At 41.8% G+C, this 24,529-nt stretch overlaps 1 protein-coding gene across 1 annotated transcript in view; it reads left to right on the forward strand.

The window, feature by feature from the left end:
• Positions 1 to 393: 393 nt before the first annotated feature.
• Positions 394 to 24,529, forward strand: part of CHN2 (chimerin 2) — a 321,944-nt gene continuing 297,808 nt past the window's right edge. Inside the window, exon 1 of the mRNA XM_020892483.2 lies at positions 394 to 1,205. Coding sequence (XP_020748142.2) covers positions 1,157 to 1,205 — 49 coding nt within the window. The 5' untranslated portion in view covers positions 394 to 1,156. The remainder of the gene's footprint in view (positions 1,206 to 24,529) is intronic.

Consider the following 24,529-nt stretch of genomic DNA (forward strand, 5'->3'; position numbering starts at 1 on the left):
TGAGGATCCTTCGCAAGACACAGGCTGAGAACCTTTCTGTTTGACTGCCGGCTTTGTGTGGGCCTGATGACATTTCTGGAACGTCTCTGTTTCTTTGAAGGCCCATCTCAGAAGCCCAGTGGCCCCGTCGGGCAGTCCGGTGGCTGGGGTACTTAAGTGCAGCCCGACTGGCTTGCGGGGTGTTTTGAGGGTCTTTTAGGAAACGCACCTTCTTGCAGGGCAGGGATCCTCGGCTCCAGAGCAACAAAGGACAATTTGGAGGGGAGTGGAAGGAGCGCTCCCCAGCCTCTCGGGCCCCCCTTCTGCCTAGCATCGTGTCCCTAGTGACCCCGCCTTCATCCTCTGCATCCCACCTGGGCTGTCTCGCTACTCCTTAGTCTGGCCGGGGGCGCCGCGACCCACCACCTTCCCCCCACGCCCCACTCGGGGCGCCCTCAAACCCTTGGAGCAGCGCGGCGCACCGCCGCCACGCTCGCCCCGCGCCCCCCCGCGGCCTCTCTGGCACCTCTGGGTCCGGCTCCCCGGGCCAGTGTTCCCCCCGCCCAGCAGTCCATAGCCGCCGCCTCCAGCCCCCGTCGCAGGAGCTGTCAAGCCCGCAGCCGCTGAGCCAGCCCCGGAGCTCCCGCGTCTCCTCTCCTTCCTTTGTGTGCGCGCGAGAGGAGTTGGGGCGGAGGGAGAAGGGGGAGGTCGCTCTGTCTGTCTGTCTCCCGCTGCCTTTGCCCGGGCAGCTTGAAGTGCCGCCGGGGAGGCGGGAGCCCGCGGGGAGCTGGTGGAGGGACTCCGGGCCGCCCGGGACCCCGGGTCCCAGCCGCGCGCTGGGGAGCGCGGACCGCAGCTGGGGTTGGGCGGGAGGCACGATTCGTCCGCTCCTGCCGCCCCTCGGCCTCCCTCCGCTCCCACCTACCCCCGACACCCGGAGAACAGCGTGCGAAGGCGCCGAGAGGGACGGAAACCACAAATAAATAGCGGCGGCAGCAGCGCGTCATCTGGCGGAGCAGGAAGTGCAGGCAGAGTCCGGAGGCTGGTGCTTTCTGCGCGTCCCCCCGGACTTTGCCATGGGCTGGGGGCCGCGGAGGCTGCGAGCGGCCGGGCCAGGGCAGCGGCGGCGGCGTCCGCTCCGGGGCTGAGCGAGAAGCGTCGCGCGGGGCGCACGGCGATGGCAGCGTCCAGCAACTCCAGCCTGTCCGGCTCCTCGGTGTCCTCCGGTGAGTTTCAGCCCATCGGGAGCGGCTGCCCCGCGGGCTCTCTCGCCCCCAGCCCGCGCCCCGCACTCTGGGATGGAGAGAGCCTACCTGTGGCCGTTCTGCCTGCTCTCCCGGAGTGAGGGCAGGCGGCCGCTGTGACACTTGTTTGGCTGGCCGGCACCCTTGGGCGCCCACAGCAGCTTCGCGCTTGGAGTCTGACAGCTCAGAGGTGGGAGAGCGGGGGCGCCCTTGGTGTGCTGAAGTGGGGGTTTGAGGGATTTGTGGAGTAGCAGGCAAGAAGCGAGGCGAGCAGGGCGGGCTCGCACTTTCTAGCGCCGCTAAACCAGGGCTGGCGGGGCGGGGAAGGTAAGGGTTCCGCTGGGCGCCCCGACCCTCTGGCTGTGCGGTGCCCACTCCACTGGATGCCCAGATTCAAGGCAAGGGGGAGCAAAGCCTCGCTCTTCGCATACTTCATTTTCTTTGTTTGTTTCAGAAATTAGCTCCGTGGAGACGTACGCTTGGTGTATGGGCTTGAGATATGGGTAATACAGGGATTCTGTCATTCTGGTTCTGATTGAAGTTAGGGACCGGTGGTCAAGCCCAGCCTCTGACCATTTGCCCAGTTTCAAGTGTGCAAGTGTGTGTGTGTGTGTGTGTGTGTGTGTGTGTGTGTGTGTGTGTGATTTTCCTCTGTGGCCTCTTGGAATACGTTTGGTAATTTTACTTTCCAGGCATACATTTTTTTTTTTTTTTTCTTTCAAGTGTGGCTGAGCGAAGGAAGGGCTTCTTTCAGCTTTTCTATGGTTGGTCAGCGGGTCTAATTGAAGAGAAGAAATCGCTAATGAATCTGAAGGAGGAGGAATCAATAGAAGCAGACCCTCTGGGTTCTGAGTATGACAGGTTTCTAATCAGGATGATGCATTAGGTAGAATGCTTCTACCGCTCTGGTCATTGAAAACTTTAACGACAAACCCTAAAGGGAGAGCTGACAAGACATTTACTGTAGTTTACAGTACTCAGGGGTCAAGAAGGTCTTGAAGTCCTAATGGAAATGCTCAATATATCAATATTGTATTAATTTCTATTGTGTGTCCGTTTTAAATTATTACTCCAAAAATTAAACTCGGAGAAAGAAACATTCTATTGGAGGCATTGGACAGCAAGCCAGGCATTAAGGAACACTTATCTCTAGATATGTGACTAATTAAATCATAAATGCAAGGTGATTGGACTAAGGTGCAATTGTGACATGGAACACAGTGATTACTTGAAAATCATCTATTATCTTCTTTGGCAGGTTTTAGTTCCAGTGAAATAGCACTTCCTTTCTTGATCATTACCAACTGATGAAAAGCACAGTGTTGTTATGTGTACGAGGTAGTCAAAGTTTCTGGTAGTAGCAGCCAATGGGGCAGAACAGTCATATCTTATTAAGAGCAGCAACAAGTTGACTGCCTGTGGTTTTAATTCTGAGAACTCAGCAAATGCTACAGCTTATTTTCGGTACCCCTAAACCACTGATGCTGCTTTTCAATTCATTTTGGTTGACTAACATGGAATTTAAAATACAGTGATGTTGGCTTATGGTTAGCATATGGTTATCCCTCTTTGAAAATGGCCCACAAGTTCGTCTGAACTGGTGGGAGAGTGGTGATGAAGGGAAAGAAGACAAGAGAAAGGACAATAAGGCATATGATTTACTGGTGTATAAATTACAGGCGCTGCGGCATCTGAATTTTTAGATCTTATGAAATATCTCCTTAAGCTAAAGGAGCCTTATTGAAAAAACCTAACTCAGCCTGAGGAAGAATACATGGGTTTGAAGCAGCACAGTATAAGCTTTAGATGATGTTAATTGCTTTGTAGATAGGATAGAGATGTGTGTGAAGGGTCTATTATATTTTTTGCTTTAGTTACCACTGTTTTAAATCCTAATGAAAACTGAGAGATAACAGGAAAGCTGAGATTCAAAAAGTGGGCAAGGATATGTTGTTTAATATGAATCAACCTAGCCCATGAGCTTATATTGGTTAATTCACCAGTTAATCAGGCACTTTATCTTGAAAAATATGAGAACCAGAATTCTGTTTTTAAGCATACTTACCATCATGTGGATCATGAATAATTCAGAAAACACAAGCAATTCACACCTGTGAGAAGTGTTGGGCAGGAAAGAATAGAGCTTGTTTGTGATGGCAGCTGGGTTCTCAGGCAAAGGTCAGAGTCTGAGAAAAGAAGGCACTTCATCAGCCTATAAATCACTGTTTTTTCCATAGTAGGTGGGCCCACTATGTGCCAGGCCTCAGGTTGGCCTCAGCCTCAGCTTCAAGGAGGTTAAGTGAGGAAAATAATTTACGGATTCTTCAGAGCTTCCCTGGTGGCTCAGATGGTAGAGAATCTGCCTGCTCTGGAGGAGACACAGGTTCAGTCCTCTGTCAGGAAGATCCCCTGGAGAAGGAAATGGAAACCCACTCCAGTATTCTTGCCTGGAGAATTCCATGGACAGAGGAGCCAGGCGGGCTATGGTGCATGGAGTTGCAAAGATTCGGACCCTACTCAGCGATTAACACATATACCCCTCTAGCTCTGACGCTTTGTAATATTGTCCTTGAGTTTGGCTCCATCAGTGGATAAGTTGGGGTGTGTTATTTAACTTCTCCAAGCCTCAGTTTCCTCATCTAATGCTAATAATAGGGACTCTTTCATAAGAATGTCATGGAGATTAAATGAGGTAATGTGTATAGAGCATTTAGCACAGGGTGTGGCATTTAATGAATGCTCAGTGTGAATAAAGTTTGTTCCTTGGGGGAATGAAAAAATAAAAGCTTTCACTGGCTCAGACTTTAGGTACAGAAGTAAGTCTAACACATAAAATCTGCCTCTTGCATTGTGTGTTCAATTTGGTCTTGAGGTTTGAGCTTCATTAAACAAGCATTTACTGAGTTTCTTTAGGTTTCAGGCATAATCCAAAGTGTTTGGAATAGAAAGATGAATCAAGATCCTTTCCCTCGCCATCCAGCAGCAGAGATGGACAAACAACAGTCTGTATTCTATTTTGAGAAAATGAGTTATGGGGAGGAGGGTACAGGGACGAGACGCTCAGTTGTGAGGGGTCAGCAGGGGTGACTTATGACTTGGGCCTTGAAGGATGAGTGGGATGTTTTCAGAAAACAGCAGGAAAGGCATTTTAGGGAGAGGGAAGATCTTAGGCAAAGGCCTGGAGATAGGGAAGTTCATAGCCTAATTTTCAACTCCCTTCTTAGGGCTATTCATCTGTTTTTTTTTTGGTGGTTCCTCTTCTCTGGACAGTTATGCTTATAGGCCCATCAACAGCCTCAGTCATGGAGCTGCCAGATCACTCAAGGCTGCTGCTGTGGGAGGATTTCTTTCTGTTCAGGTAGCAGTGGGTTTGATGGTACAGCACTCCACGCCTCAGGATATATTTGAGCAATTGAGCACTAAGAAGGGGACAGTTGATTCTGTAGTCTCCAGCATATGGAGAAGTGAACTCGAATAGAATACCATGGGCAAACTTCTCTTAGATGAATAGCTGTGGGAGGTTTACGTTTGGATGGATTTGTGTGAAGAGTAAAAATGTAACAGTTTACTCAGTATTAAGTTTAACATTATCTGATTTTCCTGTAAATGTGTTCTTACCTGCTATTGGTGGACCACATTGCTTAAGCATCTCATTTATTCTACATTACCAGATGGGACACAACAGTTGAAATAATCAGGTTAAAATTAATTTTTAAATACATTTTCTGAGAACTCGTTAGAAATTTGCTTCTGGAATATTCAATTATGTATAAAAGAAATTGCTTTGCCTTTGTTTTAATGATAACTGCTGGTAATTAAATTTCACAATCACCTAGATTGGCAGGAAAGTTTGATTACCTTTATTATTTTAAATCGGGGGGGGGGTGGCGCACAGAATCCCTATCCTTAAGCTTTTAATCTAGCCTGTGGTACTTGATTATATTCTGAAATAAACAATTGTTGATTTGCAAAATACTTTTCTTAATGATCATGAGTCAGATTTGCTTTTATAATTGAAGTAAGAACTTTTTGTGTATTACTTATGTGATCACCAAATGGATAATTTCACAGACTAAAGAAAAGAAAAATCAACCATAGGCATACATATGTTCCCTCCCTCTTAAACCTCCATCCCATCTCCATCCCCACCCCACCCTTCTAGGTTGTTACAGAGACTCTGTATGTATACCTATGGCTGATTCATGTTGATGTTTGGAAGAAACCAACAAAATCCTATAAAGTAATTATCCTTTAATTAAAAAATAAATACATCTTAAAAAAGAAGAAGAAAAATCAACTCAAGTAAAGTAATAGATAAAGAAACTTCGAGATGCTTTTTAGTAACTGAGCAAGGTAAAAAATTAAATATTAAAAGGATTCTTGGGATAAGAAGTTAAGATTTTGAGAAAATAAGTGGACTGGATTATAAAAATGAAATTGACAGGGACTTTTGAAATTAAAATGCAAATATTAATAGAAAAAAGTAAAACTCACTGTTATGTGCAGTCTTTGAAACTTTAATTGGGAAAAGAACATTCCTGAATGGACTGAGGGATTTATTTTTCCAGATTCTTTACAACAGTAATTTGGGCCAAGGAAATAATGCCATTTTCTGCTGTCAAACTGGTGTTGATCCTAGAAATGATAAATAGGAATTTTCATTACTTGTTACTGACGACTCACAACCAGTGGCATATACAAATCTTTCACATTCCTAGATTCAGAAGGCAAAACTGAACTGTAATCATGCTGCCAAGACTTATATCCATGTAATTAGAAACTCCATAGATCTGATACTGCAAAACAGGATATCTTTGTTGAAACAGAGAAGTTCACATTGAAAAGTCTTCTACATCTTTAAACTTCAGAAATTTTCAATTATGTGTAAGCCGAATATCTTTACCTTTGTTTTAGTGTTAATTGCTGGTGATTTAATTTCAATTACCTGGAACGGCAGGAGGATTTGATCACTTTTATTTTAAATTGTGCACAAAAAATTACAACTTCAAAAACATTGCAAATTTGACAAAATTGCAGAGCTGAGAATTAATCCCCTGAGAGAAATCAATTTACTGATGAAAGCTATTGTTTCTTGGCTGTTTTTCTGGTGACCTTTCCACACCTCATTTTAACTTTCTAGATTCTCACTGTCCTTTGTGGTACCTGAGATGAACCCAGTGACATAGAATCTGAGAGGAAAGGTGGCTCTTCCTAGGCATAACAGCTTGTTTGCAGTGTTTGACAAGGGCCAGCTGATGTGTGAACTTTTGCTAAAATGCCAGATGCCTCCCCTGCTCCCACTAACTCTGTGAAGAGCTTTGAATGACCTTCTCTTTGGGGGTCAGCTTTGGGGTGATGCAAACCCCCAGTATTTTCCAGGGCCAGTCTATGCAGGGTTTCACTGGACCGTGTGTCCTTTGCGAGGCCCCCTGGGGCTTGGCCAAGTGTCTGTCCTGCTGAGGTCCGTCTGCTGCCCTGCAGGGTTCCTGATTTCACACAGTGGTGAACATAACCGGACTTTGGGATTGGAAAACCTGTACATGAGCAGTGTCATCTTGGTGTGGTTTGGGGAAGAGCTTTTGGCCAGAGGATCAAGATTCCTGCCAAGATTGTTAGATATAGAGAAAGCGAAAGGAACCTAGTGATAGACCTAAGATTAATGGCACGCAGCTGCCACTCATCCATGATTTATCTTTTATGAATGTATTCACATTTCATGGCTCCTGAAATATGTCATTGAATTTTCAAAATGAATGGCTCCTTCCCTCCTTTCCTCCCTTCTTTGTTCTTTCTCCCTTTTTCTTTTCTCATCTGTTTTTATGTTGGTCAGATTGCTATTTAGAGATGTTTCAGAAACCCTGCCTTTGGTCTGCTTTCCTGTTAATGGTTCCCAAATCCACCGAGCACTTTGCTGCTTCTCCTTCCACTTGCTCAGTGGGGAAAGGAGCTGCTATGCTGCTTCTCACATGGATTCTGGTCACAGGGTCAAGATGGATGCGTCCACCTGTGACGCAGCTTCGGGGCTGTGGCAGAGCTCACTCCTCATGTATCTCAAAGTTACTAATGAATGCAGAGGTTTGTTTAAAGTCTCCATGGTTAGGGGAAACCCAGGTAGGAACGTGCTGGACCCACACACGATCTGCTCTGCCAGGGCACTTGGGGTCTGAGACTGAAGATGGAATGTGTGTACCGGGGAAGAGCCATTCACCAGATGATTGTGCAAATAACCTGCCTCTTCCTTCACTTACTAGAAGTTGAACACCTTTGTGGGGACCAGTCTTCATATATAGTCTTTACAGCGTGGCCTCATGATAGCATGGCCTTGCTTCAACAGTCACCCATGTCACCCAGCTTCAGCCCATCCACAGAATCACCTTAGCAGTTTCAAGTGTTATTTTTAATCACCCAACGTCTAGTTCCAACAGACATTCTCTAGAAAGGTGCTCAATTACTAACCTTGTTTAAAATGACATCATCACCACAGATCAGAGGGGACATTGTTACATTCCTGGAATTGAGATATATATTACATTCCTGGAATTGAGATATATATTACTCACATACCGTGCAGGCCACCAGTCACCTGTCACCAGTCACCCTGGTGGTCTGTGGAGGAGAATGCTTTGTCGAGGAAAGAGGCTGGATGCCACTGGCCTGGCAGAACTGCTAGGTCTGGAGAAACAATCTGCTCCCCTGAGCTGGAGAGAGATCCCACCTTCTGAAATGTACCTTTATTAGATGTTGTAGGAAGAGTCCTAAATGTGGAATCAGAAGATTCTGGACATTTAAACCAGGATATTTAAGCCTTTAGCTGGGGCACCTACCCTCTTAACCAAGGCTCTCAAATCCTGGCAGAACTGTTAAACCCTTTACCAGGACTCTTAAACCATTAATCAAGGCTCTTGAGCCCTATACAAAGCTCCTAAACCCTTTACATAGGCACTTTGACCAGATAATTTAACCAAACCAACTATCTAGCTATGTGGCCTTTGGTGTAGTTAGCTCCTCTGAGCCTTGTATGTCTTGCTGCAAACTGCAGTTGTGACAGCCTGTTGCCTGGAGTTGAGGTGAGCATCCCCAGAGGTGATAGAGCATCCCCTCCGCAGACCTGGTCAGCACGCCTGCTTATTAGAGGCCAAGTATCTCTCTTTCCTCTCTCCTTCCCTTAACACTCTGAGCCCCAGTTCTCTTGGCTATAAATCAGAAATAGTGATATCTGACGAATTTATCCCACAGGGTTGTCTTTGCTGATACTGTTTGGGAAAACACTTAGTAAACTGTAAACGCAACTGACATGACTGAGTGGCTGCTATGTGTCGTTATGTGTACATCATCTCACATATTTCTCTGAGGTAGACGTTATATCCCATTTTGCAAACTGAGAAATAGGTTCAGTGAGGGTTCAGACCTTGTATTTGAGGTAACAGGATTGAACTAAAGTCTGGCTTGTTTTAAAGAGTGTGCTCTTCCCTTTTGAAACATGAGAAACTGGTTTGTTTCTGTCTCTGTTCACAAAAGTTGCTGACATTAGAGTTTAACGTCATGGTTGACAGAGCAAATACAGTTATGTTCTTATGCTTTATTTTGTTGTCCTCAGTAGTTATCCAGACTGTCACCTCAGTTTGACCAAAGCTCATTCTCATGAGCAATATGAACTGGGAGATGCTACCAAGTCAGTACTCTGTAGAGCGAACACCTAGAAGACTGGGCTTGTATCTGTACTTGAGAATAGTCTTGCAAGGTGAAGGGTATATTAGGTGTTCATTGTGCTATTTTTGCAACTTTTCTAAAGGTTTGAAATTTTTCTCAATGAAGAAAAGGGGGGCAAATAAAAGAAAAGTGCTACTTAGCATTCATTTGGTTTTCTTCACTGGCATTACAGAAGCATTGTTTTTGTCTGAGGATATAAGTCCTGTTATCATCTCGTGAAGCTCCCAGATTCTGAATCATTAGGCAGTAGAATATCTATTCTGTAGTTTATATCTTAAGTGAACACATAAAGGAGCTGAAGTTACAGATGGTGTTCAGGTAGACCACACACGATTTCTGCCTGAGAATTTTTTTTACACCCCCTGACCTGGATTGATTTAACATTTCATTGTAGGTTTGGACCAAAGACAGACCTTGGTTGTTTAGAAGATTCTTGCATTTGTATAAGGAAGAATCAGGGTCTAAGTAACTCCAGGAACTCCCTGCCCAGTGCCACTCAGCTGGTTGGTTGTAGAGCTGAACTGTAGTATAGACCCATATTTCCAGAATATTCATTCTCCGTCCTTCTTACTGGCTCATCCTAAAGAGTAGTATCATCCTTAGAGAATTTGTTGCAGACATTTTTTTATCTGACTTTATAAGGCCATTCTATTTAATTATTTTTTTCAAAAAGGAAATCATCAAGTGCTTTGTATTTTAAATGGTCCTTAGAACTCAAGGCTGTTGTATCCACAGAGGCAGAGACTTAAGTGGTCTGGTGTCTGCTTTAACTATGTATAGCTATGCTGTCCAATATGGTAACCACTAACCACATATAGCTGTTTGATTTTTTTTTTTAAAAATTCAGTTCCCCAGTTGTCCTAGGCACATTTCAAGTGCTCAGTAGTACATTTGGCTAGTGGCTACCATATTAGACCGTGCAGAAATGGAACATTTTCACTGTTATATAGAAGATTCTGTTGGGGAGCAGTGTCAGTAGTTCTAAGACAGGGACCTTACTAATGTAAAATTAGCTAGCTAGGGATAGAAAATTTGATAAAATGTTCTTCCATTCTTGTGTTTGCTTCTTGTGCTGCTTGGGTTGTATTTTACTAATTTTGCAAAATTTTTTAAAAGTAATTTTTTCATAACTTTGAGGCAAATTGTGGAATGACAGATGGAATATGATGTTGGGGAAAGTAATTAAAATGTTTGTAAACCTTACTAGTCCTGAAGTTTGATTTAAGCTTTTTTAAAAAATGGTCTGTAGTTTTCTTACTGGCAACTCTACTTCTTTTTGAAAGAAACCCACAGTGAGTTGTAATTTCATCCTCAAAGAGGAAAAAAATGCCTTTATCCAGAAGTTTGGATCTTATAATTGTGTTTCTTCACCCAAATCATAAAGAAAATAGGAAAACTGTGAATGTGTGGACTGAGGTTGCTAGTGGCCTATTTAAGATATGCTATTTAAAGGAGATTTTCTACCAACCTGACCCACAGTAAACCATTTGCCTAGAAGTAGTTTACTTCTGCAAAAGGCCCATACAGGGCAAAGAAAACACATTGATTTTTTTTTTAACACATTGATTTTTAGAAAATAAAGTTAGCTTCTGGAATTTATTTTAACTGGGGGGAAATGTATGCAAATAGGATGCAGGAACATGACAGCTCCTACGGAAAGGAAACTGCCCTCCTTCTTGAACTTCTGTTACCATCTTCAAGTTCAACAAAAAAATGGAAAGGTGGAGGGTTATCTTTAAAATGTCAAACAACTGTCAAGAAAGAGGTGGATATTGAGATTCGGCCACTAGATTCAGAAACCGTACTAGCCAGAGGCAGGTGCATGCATGGCTTATTTTTTATTGACATAACTCAGATCACAAATTTTGGGCGGTATGAATCACAGAATCACTTGGGTAATAATCTTATGTAGTTCTTTTCTCATCAGAAGCCCAGTACCTAGATTTCATCATGTCCCATCCCTGCCCTCTGTACCCTCAGTCCTGACTGAGCACTGTCTTCTTCAAGAAAAGGAAACCTAGCCCTTTCTAGTTATTTCACATAATGCCACTCTACTGATGTAAAGTGCTTTTTCTTAAATAATTTTGCTTCTCAAGAATAAAACTGAGTGAGATCAATTAGGGGACAGCAAGTAAGCATGAAGCAGGGAGCATGGTTTTGAGGGTAAATCTGAGGCATCTACTAGAGGGTGAGGGCTGCAACGCTACCTCTAAGGGACTGATTTCTCCATCTAGACAGACCTGCAGTATCCAATATGGTAACCACCTGGGCTATTTAGCCCTTGAAATGTGGCTAGTCTGAGATGCTCTGCAAAGTAAAATACACATCAGAATTGAACAGTTTACAAAACAAAGAGAAGGTAAGATGTCTTATGAATAACTTTTTTTTATATTGATTTTATTTGTTGAAATGATAACATTTTTGGATATTGGGTTAAAGAAAATTTATTTTAAAAAATTAATTCTACCTATTTATTGAAAATGTTTAATGTAGCTGCCAGGAGATTTAAAAATATACATACATGGCTAATATTATATTTCAACCAGACAGTACTGGTCTGGACAACTTCAGTGGGAATGTTCTAGCCTTTGTCACAGAATCTACCATACAAAACCTGCTGATTGACTGATCAAAGGCTCTCACAGTTGCCATCCTGTCCACTTTCCAGGCCAGAAACATACCCTACCTCCCCTGACGTCCAGTTCAACTCTGATTCTCAACACCCTATTTTGGTTTAGTCTCAGACATTGAAAGGTGTCCTTCATTTTTCGGGGTCTGTACAGTGATTTTGAAATGAAATGCTATTGAGAGGGACAGGTTGAGATTTTCACGCAGTTCTTGTTTATATAGGTTTTGTGCTTTAATTTTTGTGTGTGTGCTTTATTTTTTATTTTTGGGTTTTGCTTCACTATGATTCTAGACTTAACACATTTTGTCTTGACTTGAAGCTTCTTGCCATGAGTATGCATATGTGTATATATACACACGTACATAATGATGTCTCTGTGTGTGTGTGTGTGTGTGTGTGTATGTATACACAGAAAGCAGAAGTAGATTGGGTTTCAAACAAAAGTTATTTTCAACCAAATATATAAGTTAATATCCATGGAAATGAAAAGTCAAACCTAGCATTACCTTTAGTAATGAAACAATTCACGTGGGATTTGGCTAATGATGTGCAAATATTAATACATATAATTTGGCTGCCTAATATTGATTTAAGTTGTTCATTCAAATTCATTTTATTACAGAAAAATGAGCCATTTTGTTTGACAGTGTTTGTCCCTGCAGACAGTGAGATCATAAAACCATGTTTATTGGGTAAATAATACTCTTTTGCTGACTTTCTGATGCAAGGAGAACCTCCTTCAGAAAGTTTTGTGAGCTTGTAAGGTTCTGGTTGGGGGCCTGGTTAATTCAAGCCAAGTGTCCTCTGGTTATCTCCCTCGTGATCAATATCTAGGGTTGAAGGTACTGTCAGTGACCTGGGCACAGAGGGTTTTGTTTACATGTGATGTTCATATGCCTGAGGGTTGAACTTTGTCCATGTAAGAGCCCTATGTTTGTTTTAAGCAAACTAACCCACATGCTTTTTTTTTTTTCTTTAAAAAAAAAAAAGATCAAGAGTGTGTTCTTCTTTGGGGGGAAAGGCACTTGACAGGCGCTTTGTCAACTCTTTTGAAATAATATCAGATTCAGATTAGGAGCATAACCACAACAAATCCTTGGGAATTATGAGCAGAAGACATGATTTGGAACTAGACAATGTAATTTGTCATAAGAACATGATAATTGCCATAGTTCTTATTTGGTTCTGTATTCTAACCATAGGAATAACAGTAAGGGGTATTTTGTAAAAATGTACAGGAGTCTTTCAGGGAAGAGATGCCCTGGAGCTATCCTATTTTTCATAAATAGCTGAGTGTAAATCTGTCATTTAGTAATTCATGTAAACATGTTCCTGAGAGCACATGTAGTTTTAGCTTGTGCCTCTTCTTATAGTAATGAGTTCCATCCATTTTCTGTTCCAGAGTGGACTTGTGTTTCTTTTTATTGCTTTAAATGTAACTCTCTGAGACTTATTTCTAATGTCTATTCTTGACTTCTTAAATAAATGTGGGTTCATGTAAATCTTGAACTTCAAGGGTGCTGTGTCCTGTATCATGTGCCGTGAAGTTGAGGATTCAGCCCAAACACTAGCACTGATTAGTGCTAACTTGAATTTCCATTTTCTCATCCATAAAATGGGCTAATAATACTTGTTGTAGAATCAAATGGGAACATGCCTGTGAAAAACTTTAAAACTAAAAATTTGTCAACAAAACATAAAAATCTCTGGTCTCTTGAAGTTCCCATTCTAATAGATGCTCCATTGATTGCTTTCCTATGTGATAAGTGATCACCCAGAATTCACGATCACCTAATATAACTGGAAAAATCTCTTCTAAATATATTATCTTGCTCTCTTCAAAAGCCTTTCTAAACCTTGCAGTGTAATCCCACAAGTGTAGAATTTCTCCACTCAGTGTCAGACTCCACTGTGCATCCCATATTCCTATAGACATTTTAAATTAGCCCGGACAAATCTCTTATCCAAAGGCATGCCACTGTTTATACTTTCCAGTCCAGAGGAGTGGCTCAGATGAAATTTGATGTAATAATCAGTATATGCAAATGAATATCTGTAACAGACATGCAAGTTACAAAGCACAACAACGATAGCTCTCATTAAAAAAACAACAAAAAACTACCACTCAACTTAAGGAATATTTTATTCCCTGCATCCTCCTGGTGCTCTTCTCCCTTCCCTCCTCTGTCTTCTTTCATTCCCTCCCTCCAAAGTAACCACTACTTTGAATTTTCTGCTTTTTATTCCCTTTGTTTTCTTCCTTTAAATTGTCTTACTCCATATCACTAAAATACATGCTCCATGATGGCAGATATTCTTTGTCTGTTCTGTTCAGTCTATCCCCAGTGTCTAGAACAGTGTCTGGCATGCAGTAGGCTGAGTGACTGAGTACACACACACACACACACTTAGGCACTCCATAAGTAGTTACTGAGTAAATGAATATGTCAGTGTCCCAAGTCTATCAAAGGGATGCTGCTATAGTCCCTCCTTTATCTCTTGTATGTAAATCAGCCCTGTAAGTGATGTAAATTTCATCATAGTTTCACATTAGCTGCATGCCTTTAATGATTTTTAGAAAATTAGTATTTTTTAAAGTGTTAATATAGTTATTTTCATTTAGTTGCAATAGGAGATGTCTAGCAAAATTACATGGACTTTTCTGAACCAGGACTTCTTTTTAAACTTGATTTGTATTTCACAAGCACTTTTCAGGACTGAATAGTGAACATTCAAGGAACATAAGTAATGAAGCTTGAGTTCAGCAGGGAGAGCTACAAAGAAATTTTTTTAAAGAATGAAATATACATGTTACAACGAAAATGAACCGTGATAATATTATACTAAGTGAAAGAATCGAGCTACAAAAGACCACGTATTGGGCTTGCCTGGCAGCTCAGCAGTAAAGACTCTGCCTGCCAACATAGGAGACATAAGTTAGATCCCTGATCTGGGAAGATCCCACATGCTGAGGAGCAGCTAAGCTGAGCCCCCGCGTCACAACTATTGAGCCTGTGCTCCAGAGCCCGGGAGCTGCAAGTTACTGAGCCCACGTGCCGCAGCCACTGAAGCCTGCACCCTGGAGTCTGTGCTCCATAAAAAGAGAAGCCAACACACAGTGAGAGGCCTGCACACTGCAACTAGAGAGTAGCCCCCACCCACTGCAACCCGAGAGTAGCCCCTGCTCACCACAACTAGAGAAGAGCCTGCACCAGCGGTGACAACCCAGCACAGCCAAAATTAAATAAATTAAACAATTGTTTTAATCGTGTGTATCGTGTGATTCCACTTATATGAAATCTCCAGGATAGGCAAATCATAGAGACAGAAAGTCGATTCGTTATTTCCTTTGGCTGGGCATGGGGATTGGAGGAGAACCAGAGCGACTGCTAATGGGTATGGGTTTCTTTGTGGGGTAATGAAGTTGTTCTAAAATTGATTGTGATAATGGTTGCACCTGTGTGTGATTGCACGAAAAGTCACTAAATTGTACAATTTTAAAGAGGTGGATTATAGGGTAAATGAATTATATCTCAATAAACCCATCATTTTGAAAAGGCCAGAAAATGAATAGAGTAGGCAAGATAGGGTGAAAAGACCATATAAAACTTAAATATCGAGTCATTCCCAGATAGGATAGGAAACGTTCACTCCCTATTTACTGATATCTTCAACAACACACGGAGATAGCCCTCCTCTTCCCATTTTCATTTGCACACTCATCTTTTTCTGCTGCCACTCTTCGATCTGCAAAAGTTCCACCGAATTGTGTTCTCTGTGGCTGGTTGGCAGGGTCAGCTCTGCCTGCTCCAGCAGATGCCTTCTTCCTCTGTGCCCCCTGGAGATCATGGTGTCCTTTCTCCTCTGGCTGAAAAATGAGGAGCAGCAGCAGGTCTCTGCTGATGCTGGACAAAGCAATTAATGCATTTCTCATGACTAGTTAATTGGATTTTTATGCAGCTTTTCAAGCCCAGGGCACAACTCTTATGCCCTCCAATTGAAACGCAGGTCATCGGGGAACCAAATTTCCCACATTCCCTCTGTGTAGGGGGTGCTGCCGAGTGTACCAGTGCAGTGGCGCTGCTGTTCCTCTCTCCCATGCCGCATCAGATGATGCCTGTGCCAATGTTTCCAAGGGTGTCATCTGTTGGCCCTTTTTTGTTTCTAATCAAAGAGCTGACACCCTTTGATCATGTCAGATCACAGTACTGTAAATACTGTGTTAGGAAGACTGAAATATTACACAGGTTCAGCTGTCTCAGATTGTCTCATAGTGCTTACTTTCACACTGAACAAGTAAAGAAAAAAACGCGTTTGATCCGATCCGCTCTAAAATATGAGTATTACGAATACGAAATTTTCTAGAACCACATGTAGTTCAATACAGCGAATCCAATCAGTGAGCATTTTAAAAAGTCCTGCTGGGTTTAAGTGCCAGGTTGTTGTGGAAATCCTCCTTTTCACTCAAGTTTAGAGACTCCCAGAGCAAGATAGACTTCCCGTCGGTTAGAGGAAGATCTGGTGGGGAGCTTGTGGGGATAGAGACCAGTGTCTCTGCGGAGAGGAGTCCCTGGGTGGCCACTTTGATTGGCAGGCTTCACTCTCCAAAGGCATGTAAGAGTGAATAGGACAACTGGTTCTCCTTCGTCACCTGTCCTCTTTCTTCTCCCCAAGGGACAGCCCAGGTGGGTCCCCACACAAAATTCAAATAAATACCTATTCATGAGAGTGCAGAGGCAAAGCAAATCCCAAAACTAAGTCTTCCTTACTTCTTTCTTTTAAGGGCTCATTTGCAGTATTTTCTTGGCACCCAGAGGAGGAAGTGGGTGTGGGCTACAGTGGACTTGTTATTCTGCGTCCTCCCCCCAGGGAAATTTGGCTGCCCTGGGTACCCTGCAGCAGTGTGGGCAACGTATGTGCCTTGCACTGGCCTCTGCAGCTGCCCTCATCTCTCACCCCAGGTGTGCGTTTATACCTTGGTCGTCCAACTTGCTAATATCAGCGGCCAAGCTTTCTCTAACAAAAGACACGCTGTCCCTGGGACATGCCATGTGTGTGACTTTTCTCATGCTGACACCAACATGGCTAATGCATTCACACCTCCTCACTTCCTGACTAGACCATTCCAGGATAGGAGTATTGCATGGACTAGGATGCTTCTGCAGAAAACCCCCAGAGAAGTGGGAGGTAGGGATGGTATACACTGTAACATCTGACCGAGTCTGCCTCTCTGCAGTTCTGTGGGCTCTCCCTCTCAGGTGGATGGGCTTTGTCCTCAGCCTCACTCTCCTTTCAGTATCAGGATGACAGCAACAGTCCCTGGCATCACATTTAGAAAGAGAAAAAGGGTACTCTCTTCCTACTGGCTTGATGGAAAGTGAAAACACCTGTCTCAGAAGCACCCCTCTCAACAGCCAACAGCAGACTTTCCCTTGTCTCACTGGTCACAGTTGTGTCACATGCTCTCATATGAGCCAATCAATCACTTGCAAGAATAGGATTTCATGGTGCACTCAGTCCAGTCATGACCCCCGCTGGAACAGCCTCTCCTGAGAAAGTGAGGACACCTGGACGGAACAGGGTTTTGTGAAGGAGGCTGGAGGAACCCAGAGTGTCTGACATAGGTGTGTCATGAATGTCCTCAGCCCTTGAAATCTCCAAAGCCACCCAGAAATACTGAGAGTCCTGAGAAACCTGGCCTTTCCCACGCAAAGGACTTAATTATAGTCTAGTTGAGAACCCAGTTAGTGAATCTATCCATTCTGTAATAATATTCCTCCCCTGAAAAAATATATATCTACTTCCCTTCCAAGTTAAGGTGGCTGACAGCTTGTACTGATGCATTGTTTTCACTTGTTAGTGTTTTCTGATTTGAAACATTTTATGGTTCTGAGCCATTCATTCAAAAAAAATGTATAGATTCTTCAGCTCTAATGAAGAGTAGGACAGTGAGGGTGGAAGGTTTTGAATCTCAACCGACTTTAACACCTCTGAGTCTAGTGTAAATTGGAATTGTTATATTGGAAATTCAGGGAATAATAGTAGATGATTCAACCACTCCTGGTTGCTATGGTGAGGAATTTTTAAAGCTTTGATTTGTGAGAAATAGTGATCATTAGTAGCTCTTTGTTTTAAAAACAGACAGCCCTGAAAATGGTAAAGGCTTGAGTGGAATAGATGACTGGCACCTAATTGGAGAAAGAATCTCAGGTTATTTCCAAAGAAATGAAAACAGGCAGGAGCTTTTGGAGAGCAGATTCTTATATTTCATTTTTATGGCAGGCCACAGTGTGCAAAAATTATTGGACAAGGAGTCATGTGACTCCCATCTATGCTAGTTCTGTCTTGGCTTTTACTTTGCATATGGCCTGGGGACAATTACATTATCATTTTGTAACTTTTTGATCCTCATCTGTTGAATTATTAGGTCAGACCAGATCATCTCTGAAGGTCTTGAAAATTTTATGATTTTGTGACTCTGCTGATTTCCTCTTGCCAATTTTCAGTGCTTTGGTGGTGCGCCCAAACAGCCCTCCTTCCTCCCACACATACTTCACATAGCAGTTATCACTGGCCTCGTTTGCTCCTGGCACCCAGTCTGTAAGATAGGAAGAACTACTGGGCGCCTGTCCTGCACTCAATTTTCAGTCCTCACTCCAAGTAAGCCCAGAGACATCTCAAGTGTGCTATAGGGAAGTACTGTACAAACCTTTGGGAATCTCTTACATCTAGAAATACATTCTGCATCATAACGCAGCACATACAGACACCATGCTAAGTATACATAATTTAGTTTATACTTATCAAGCATTCACTGTGTTCTCAATGTTAGAAATATTATAGTAGTGAACAAAAGAGACAAAAATTCTGGTGCTTATGTAGTTTCTGAATATGGAGAAATAGTAAACCAAAGAAATTATATGTAGTCTGTATATCTACAAAATATATGCATCATTATTACATATTATATTAGATTACATTACATTACACATTACATATTAATATACATTAATGTATAAATATATATTATGTATACATATGTATACATTATGTAATATATTAGTATTATATTAGTATATGTATTATATACTAGTATGTATATGTATTATATACTATTATAGTATATATTATATAATATTAATATATGATATTATATTAGCATTATGTAATATATATAATCTAATAATATTTTAGATTATTACATTCCATTACATATTACATATTAATGTACATTAATATACATTAATATAATACATTACATATTACATTATTACATAATATATTAGAAGGTGATAAGTTCTATGCAGAAAAATAAAGCAGAAAGGGAGATAGGAAATATTGGGAGTTGAAGGGGGCTCTGATTATGAAATTGTATGGTCAAGAAAGGCCTTACTGAGAGGATGACATTGATGGTGAGGAAGCCAGCATGTAGATATCTGGAGGAAGAGCATTCCAGACAGAGGGACCAGCAGTTACAGACACCCACCTGGGAGTGTGTGCCTGGTATGTTCCAGGAACAGGAGTAATGTCTTGGATCTGGGGTAATAAGGGGTAAATAGGACTGAGCAGAAGGGGTGGGAGTGGGGAAGATCATGCTGGGCTGTGTAGACCATTGTCGGGACTTTTGGCTTTTACACTGAGATTAATCATCCCTTGATAATCCATAGGGTTCCAGAAGAGTAACAGAGGACCCTGGTGGGCAGTCCATGGGATCGCAAAGAGTTGGATACAACTGAACACACACACACACAAGAGTGACATGATCTGACTTGTGTTTTAACCAAGAGCCATCCTGGCTGTTATACTGAGAGTAGGCTAAACATGAACTCTTCGTGTAGGTGTAAACTGTGCTTTCCCCTTCATGTGTGACATGCTCTATTTTCTTTTCTATTGCATTTTAATTCATCTAAAAACTGATCAGTGCTCACAAATTGATTTTACTATAAGGTGGCAATGGGTAGTTTGAAAAACAGATTACAAATAGGGTTAGAACCCCAAAGAACTGAGCTTCCTTGCTCAAAGCATGGTTGTGGTATACATGAGACCTTGTAATCATACTCAATAATAGCTTTCAAGGAACTTTTGTTCATTTTTTAACTTACATTGAATGTATGCATGCTAAGTTGCTTGTCCAGTTCTTTGTGACCATATGGATTATAGCCCTCGAGGCCCCTCTGCCCATGGGATTCTTCAGGTAAGAATCCTGGAGTGGGTTGCCATGCCTTCCTCTGAGGATCTTCCCTATCCAAGGATTGAACCAGCATCTCTTACATCTCCTGCATTGGCGGGCGGGTTCATTACCACTAGCACCACCTGGGAAGCTGAAATGAATAGCACTGTTTTATTAAATGCTGATTTAAAAGTTTCACTTTTCCTACATATTTAGCAGGCTTTATTACCAATTTAGATTTTAAATAACTTTTTTGTTGTTGAAGTATAGTTGATTTATGATATTGTGTTAGTTTCAGATGTACAGCATAGTGATTCAGTTTTTTTCTGATTATATTATAGATCATTACAAGCTATTGAATATAGTTTCCTATGCTATATGGTAAATCCTTGTTGCCTATCTATTTTTTGTATAGAGGTATGTATCTGTTAATCTCATGCTCCTAATTTTCCCCTCCCCCACTCCCTCTCTCCTTTGAAAATAACTTTTTCTATAGATTATTTTAAATATACTTAAAGAGAAAAATATAGTAAGTCAACTTCAATAATTATAAACTCATGGCCAGGTGTCATGTCATCTAAACTCAACTTCCAGAGTTTAAATTACTTTGAAGCAGATCTCAGGCCTGGTATTATTTCATCTGTAAATATTTTAGTTGTCATCTTAAAAGATAAAAACTCTTTACAAAAATATGCCGCATTAGTATTCACATGCAAGTGTGTGAATGTGCACAAGTACACCAGCAATAATTCGCCTTGTTTAGTCTGATCAGCAGTGTCTCTCCATCCATCTAAAGAGGGAAATGCATGTAACTTTCATGAAATGAAGCTGTGGTCATACTTTCTTGATGCTGAAGATGGTGTTTCTGGACACTGCCAAGCCCCTGTTGAAGAAACACTTTCTTACTGTCAAAAATGAATCACTCCAATCCTGTTCCCCTTTTATACTTTCATTTCTTCTTAAGTGGGGCCTCCTTTTCTATGACTTTCGGCTAATCAATGGTAAGAGCCTAGAGAGGCAGTCTTGGGTCTTATGACCCTTGTACCACCGAATGACTTGACATGGTTTCCCACACACAGCAGCCATCACACTTCTGTTAATGTTTTTACTTCCTGTTCTAAATTCAGAATTGGAGGAAGCCTCTCTTGGCCCTTTGACCCATCACTCTGTGGGCCAAATGTTTCAACATCATAAAAATCTGACTTGTCTATACAGATGGCTAATAAACACATGAAAAGATGCTCAACATGACTCATTATTAGAGAAATGCAAACGAGAACTACAGTGAGTTATCACCTCATGCCAGTCAGAATGACCATCATCCCCAAAAATTTACAAATAATAAATGCTGGAGAGGATATGGAGAAAAGGGAACCCTCTTGCACTGCTGGTGGAAATGTAAATTGATACAGCCACTATGGAGAGCAGTATGGAGATTCCTTAAAACACTAGGACTAGAACTACCGCATGACCCAATCATATGGGTAGTAGTAGCAATCTCAGTACCGGGCATATATCCTGAGAAAACCATAACTGAAAGAGACACATGTGCCCCAATGTCCGTTGAGCATTATTTACAATAGCTAGGACTTGGAAGCAGCATACCTAGATAGATGGCCATCAACAAATGAATGGATAAAGAAGTTGGCAATTAATACATGTAAACAATGGAATATTACTAAGCCATATACTATTCAGTTCAGAGTGACTGAACTGAACTAAACTGAACTGAAGTCATATAAAGAACACATTTGAATTAGTCCTGATACAGTGGATGAAACTGGAGCCTGTTATAGAGAGTGAAATAAGTCAGAAAGAGAGAAACAAATATTGTATATTAATGCGATGGTACTAATGAACCTATTTGCAGGGCAGCAGTGGAGATGCAGACATAGAGAACACACTTGTGGACACAGTGGGGAAAGGAGAGGGTGGGAGGAATCAGGAGTAGCCTGGAAACATACATTACCATACGTAAGCTAGATAGCCAGTGGGAAATGTGCTGTATGATGCGGGGAGCTCAAACCAGTGCTCTCTGACAACCGAGAGGGGTGGGGATGGGGTGGGAGGTGGGAGGGAGGTTCCGGAAAGGGGAGGGAAACGTGTGTACACCTATGGCTGACTCATGCTGATGTATGACAGAGACCACCAAAACACTGTGAAGCAATTATCCTCCTATTAAAAATAAATAAATTAAAAAAAAAATCCGACTTGTCTAAGAAGCCTCCCTTCTACCCGGGTGGGAAGCTTTCTGTATCAGCATTGACTCTGGCAGGAGCCTTGAAGTTGACCTCTATTCTTACAGAGCCCTTTTTGTCCCTTCTGTTCCTTGATCTCCTTATCCTCAGTAGGGTGTGATGTTTATTTTCCTCTGGTAGCTCCCCTAATCCCCACTAATTCATTGATTAATTTGATATGGGTTACATTACTGGAAACTTGTTCATTTCTGAATGTATATAATAGTAATTTCAGATAAGGGTAAGTAAATATTTGTATGTTTGAGTATATGGTGTGTACTAATCCAGTGCCAAGTATCCCTTATTTACCTAATTAATTACCCAAATTTTATATCTATAAAATTGGCAAGGGACGTGACCATACTCCAAGCCTTATTCTTTTCATTCTTGCTTTCTCCAACCTTTCTGCTTCTCTTTGTCATAAAAACTGAGTGCATACTTGTGCCAAGCCCCATGTGTGGCTTTGGCAACACAAAGAGATGGAAAGCAGCCTCTTTGTAAGTTCTTGTTCAGAGTCGGTGCCCAGTGGATTGTCACTCCATAAAGGCAGGGACCCTCAAGTCATCAGCTACTAGTACAGGGCCATCCTCTATTGGCTTCTTAAGGACACTTTTCATGAATGGCTGAATGACTGGAAATATGCACCTCATCACAGAGGAGTTTACAGCCCAAGATTTGGTCAGGAATGTGAACTTGCTGCATCTTGGTAGAATTTATAAGGTCATTATCTGTTATATTTGCAATTATAGTAAACTCTTCCCTTAAATTGCTACCCCTCCTGGCCACAGTCTTCTGAGTTTTTAGTACCCTCTTAAAGATTCCAGAAGTTTGACATGGTGATTCTTACACGCAGTGGCAGGGGTGTGGCCTCTGGAACGACAAACCAGAGGAAACGGGGAGGGGTCCACTTTCTTCACTGTCTGCCTCTGCTGCCTGCGTAGTTCTAGGAAGTTCTAGCTGGATGGAACTTCTCATCTTCCCTGGGTCTGCAAATCTCATGGTCTTGGGAGGCCTCCCGGATGTCTTGATTATGGGTCTCATTTAGCCTGAAGGCAGGCCGGTAGTTATAACTCCTTACCACAAGGAAAGCATTTTTAAAACTAGCACACAAATCTGGTTTTTCCTTCTGAGTTACAATTTTATGTTTATGCTCTGCCAGGAGACATTTACTACTGGTTAAAGAGGAATTAAAAATACTTGTTGCTGTTTTTCCAGGGCAAGGATTTACTCTGGTAGAAAGCAATGTCTTGTGTGTGTGTGTGTGTGTGTGTGTGTGTGTGTGTGTGAGAAAGAGAGAGAGAGAGAATGTCTGCATTTATGAGTGTAGCAGAGTGTCTGTGAGTTGCTGTATGTGTGCACTTGTTTGTGTCTTTGTCTGTCTGGATTTATATTTGTGTGTCAGTGTATGTCTTTGTGGGATGTGGGGTGTACATGTATGTCTTTGCATCGTAAGGCAGATTCAGCACCCAGGGGAAAGAAAACTTTCAGAGGACCACAACCCATGGGGTAAGTTTTCAGCTATTGCCTTTTTTTCTGGTTTTAAATTATTTATTCCTCCTCTTGAGTTGACTGATTCAGAATATGAAAAAGTTCTTTCAGAGAATGGAAATGATATCATTTAACATTTTCATGGTTATATATAATTAATCTTATTGTGCAAACCAATTATTTTTAATCCCCAGGTGGAGCTTGTAACTCAGTCTAAGTAATTCTCCAGGTATAATGAATGACAAGCCATGGAGGCAAATGTCAAAGAAGCTGCTATTCTGGGGTACTGGATCATTTTTTTAAAACAATAGACATTTTAGTTGCTGAGAGAGTCCTTGTAGATTCCCTTCAAAATTAAAAAAGCAAGAGGAAGAGGAAATTACAATTAACAGTCTTAAAATTCCAATTAATCCCTCAAATAGTGATTAATTTCCAGAGACGTGGAGATGCTGCAGTATATCTGAGAGAAAGGAAAAGACAATTAGGATTGGGGAAATTGGTAGAGGACACTTGGGTAGGTGGAAATCCCACCAGGATTGAAGATTGCACTAGGACTGAGATAATTGACAAGGTTGGATGCCTGCCAAAAACTATCTAGCGTTGACTCTTCTTAATGGGACAAATGTGCCCATTTGGAATCTCACAAACCATGTTTTCTAAAACAGTCTATTGTCTCTTTAGGGAAAACTTCAAATAAGATCTGTTATCAAATTAGAGTGCTTCCTATGTCACCTTTTAGCTAGTTCATCATTTGGCTGAAATGTTGGTCCCCTGCCCTTCGTTGTATTCACTGTATTCTTGGGGCTTCCCTCTCCCTAACAATCAGCATCTCAGTGAGTTACTTCAAATCTGTGTTGGTTTAAGATAGTGGATGTTTTACATGTCTGAGACCACTGCTGTGGCCTGGAAATCACAAAACCAACTGATGCCTCAACTTTTTCCTCTAAAAGGTAAAATAACACCATTGCAATTTTGGGGTGCACATTATTGAGGACAGGATAAATTGGAACAGAGAGAAAATGAGCATGTTCTCATAGAGCTGGCTATACTTATGGAAAGAATACTTACTTTA

Source organism: Odocoileus virginianus, chromosome 1, assembly GCF_023699985.2.
Source record: "Odocoileus virginianus isolate 20LAN1187 ecotype Illinois chromosome 1, Ovbor_1.2, whole genome shotgun sequence".
Taxonomy (NCBI): domain Eukaryota; kingdom Metazoa; phylum Chordata; class Mammalia; order Artiodactyla; family Cervidae; genus Odocoileus; species Odocoileus virginianus.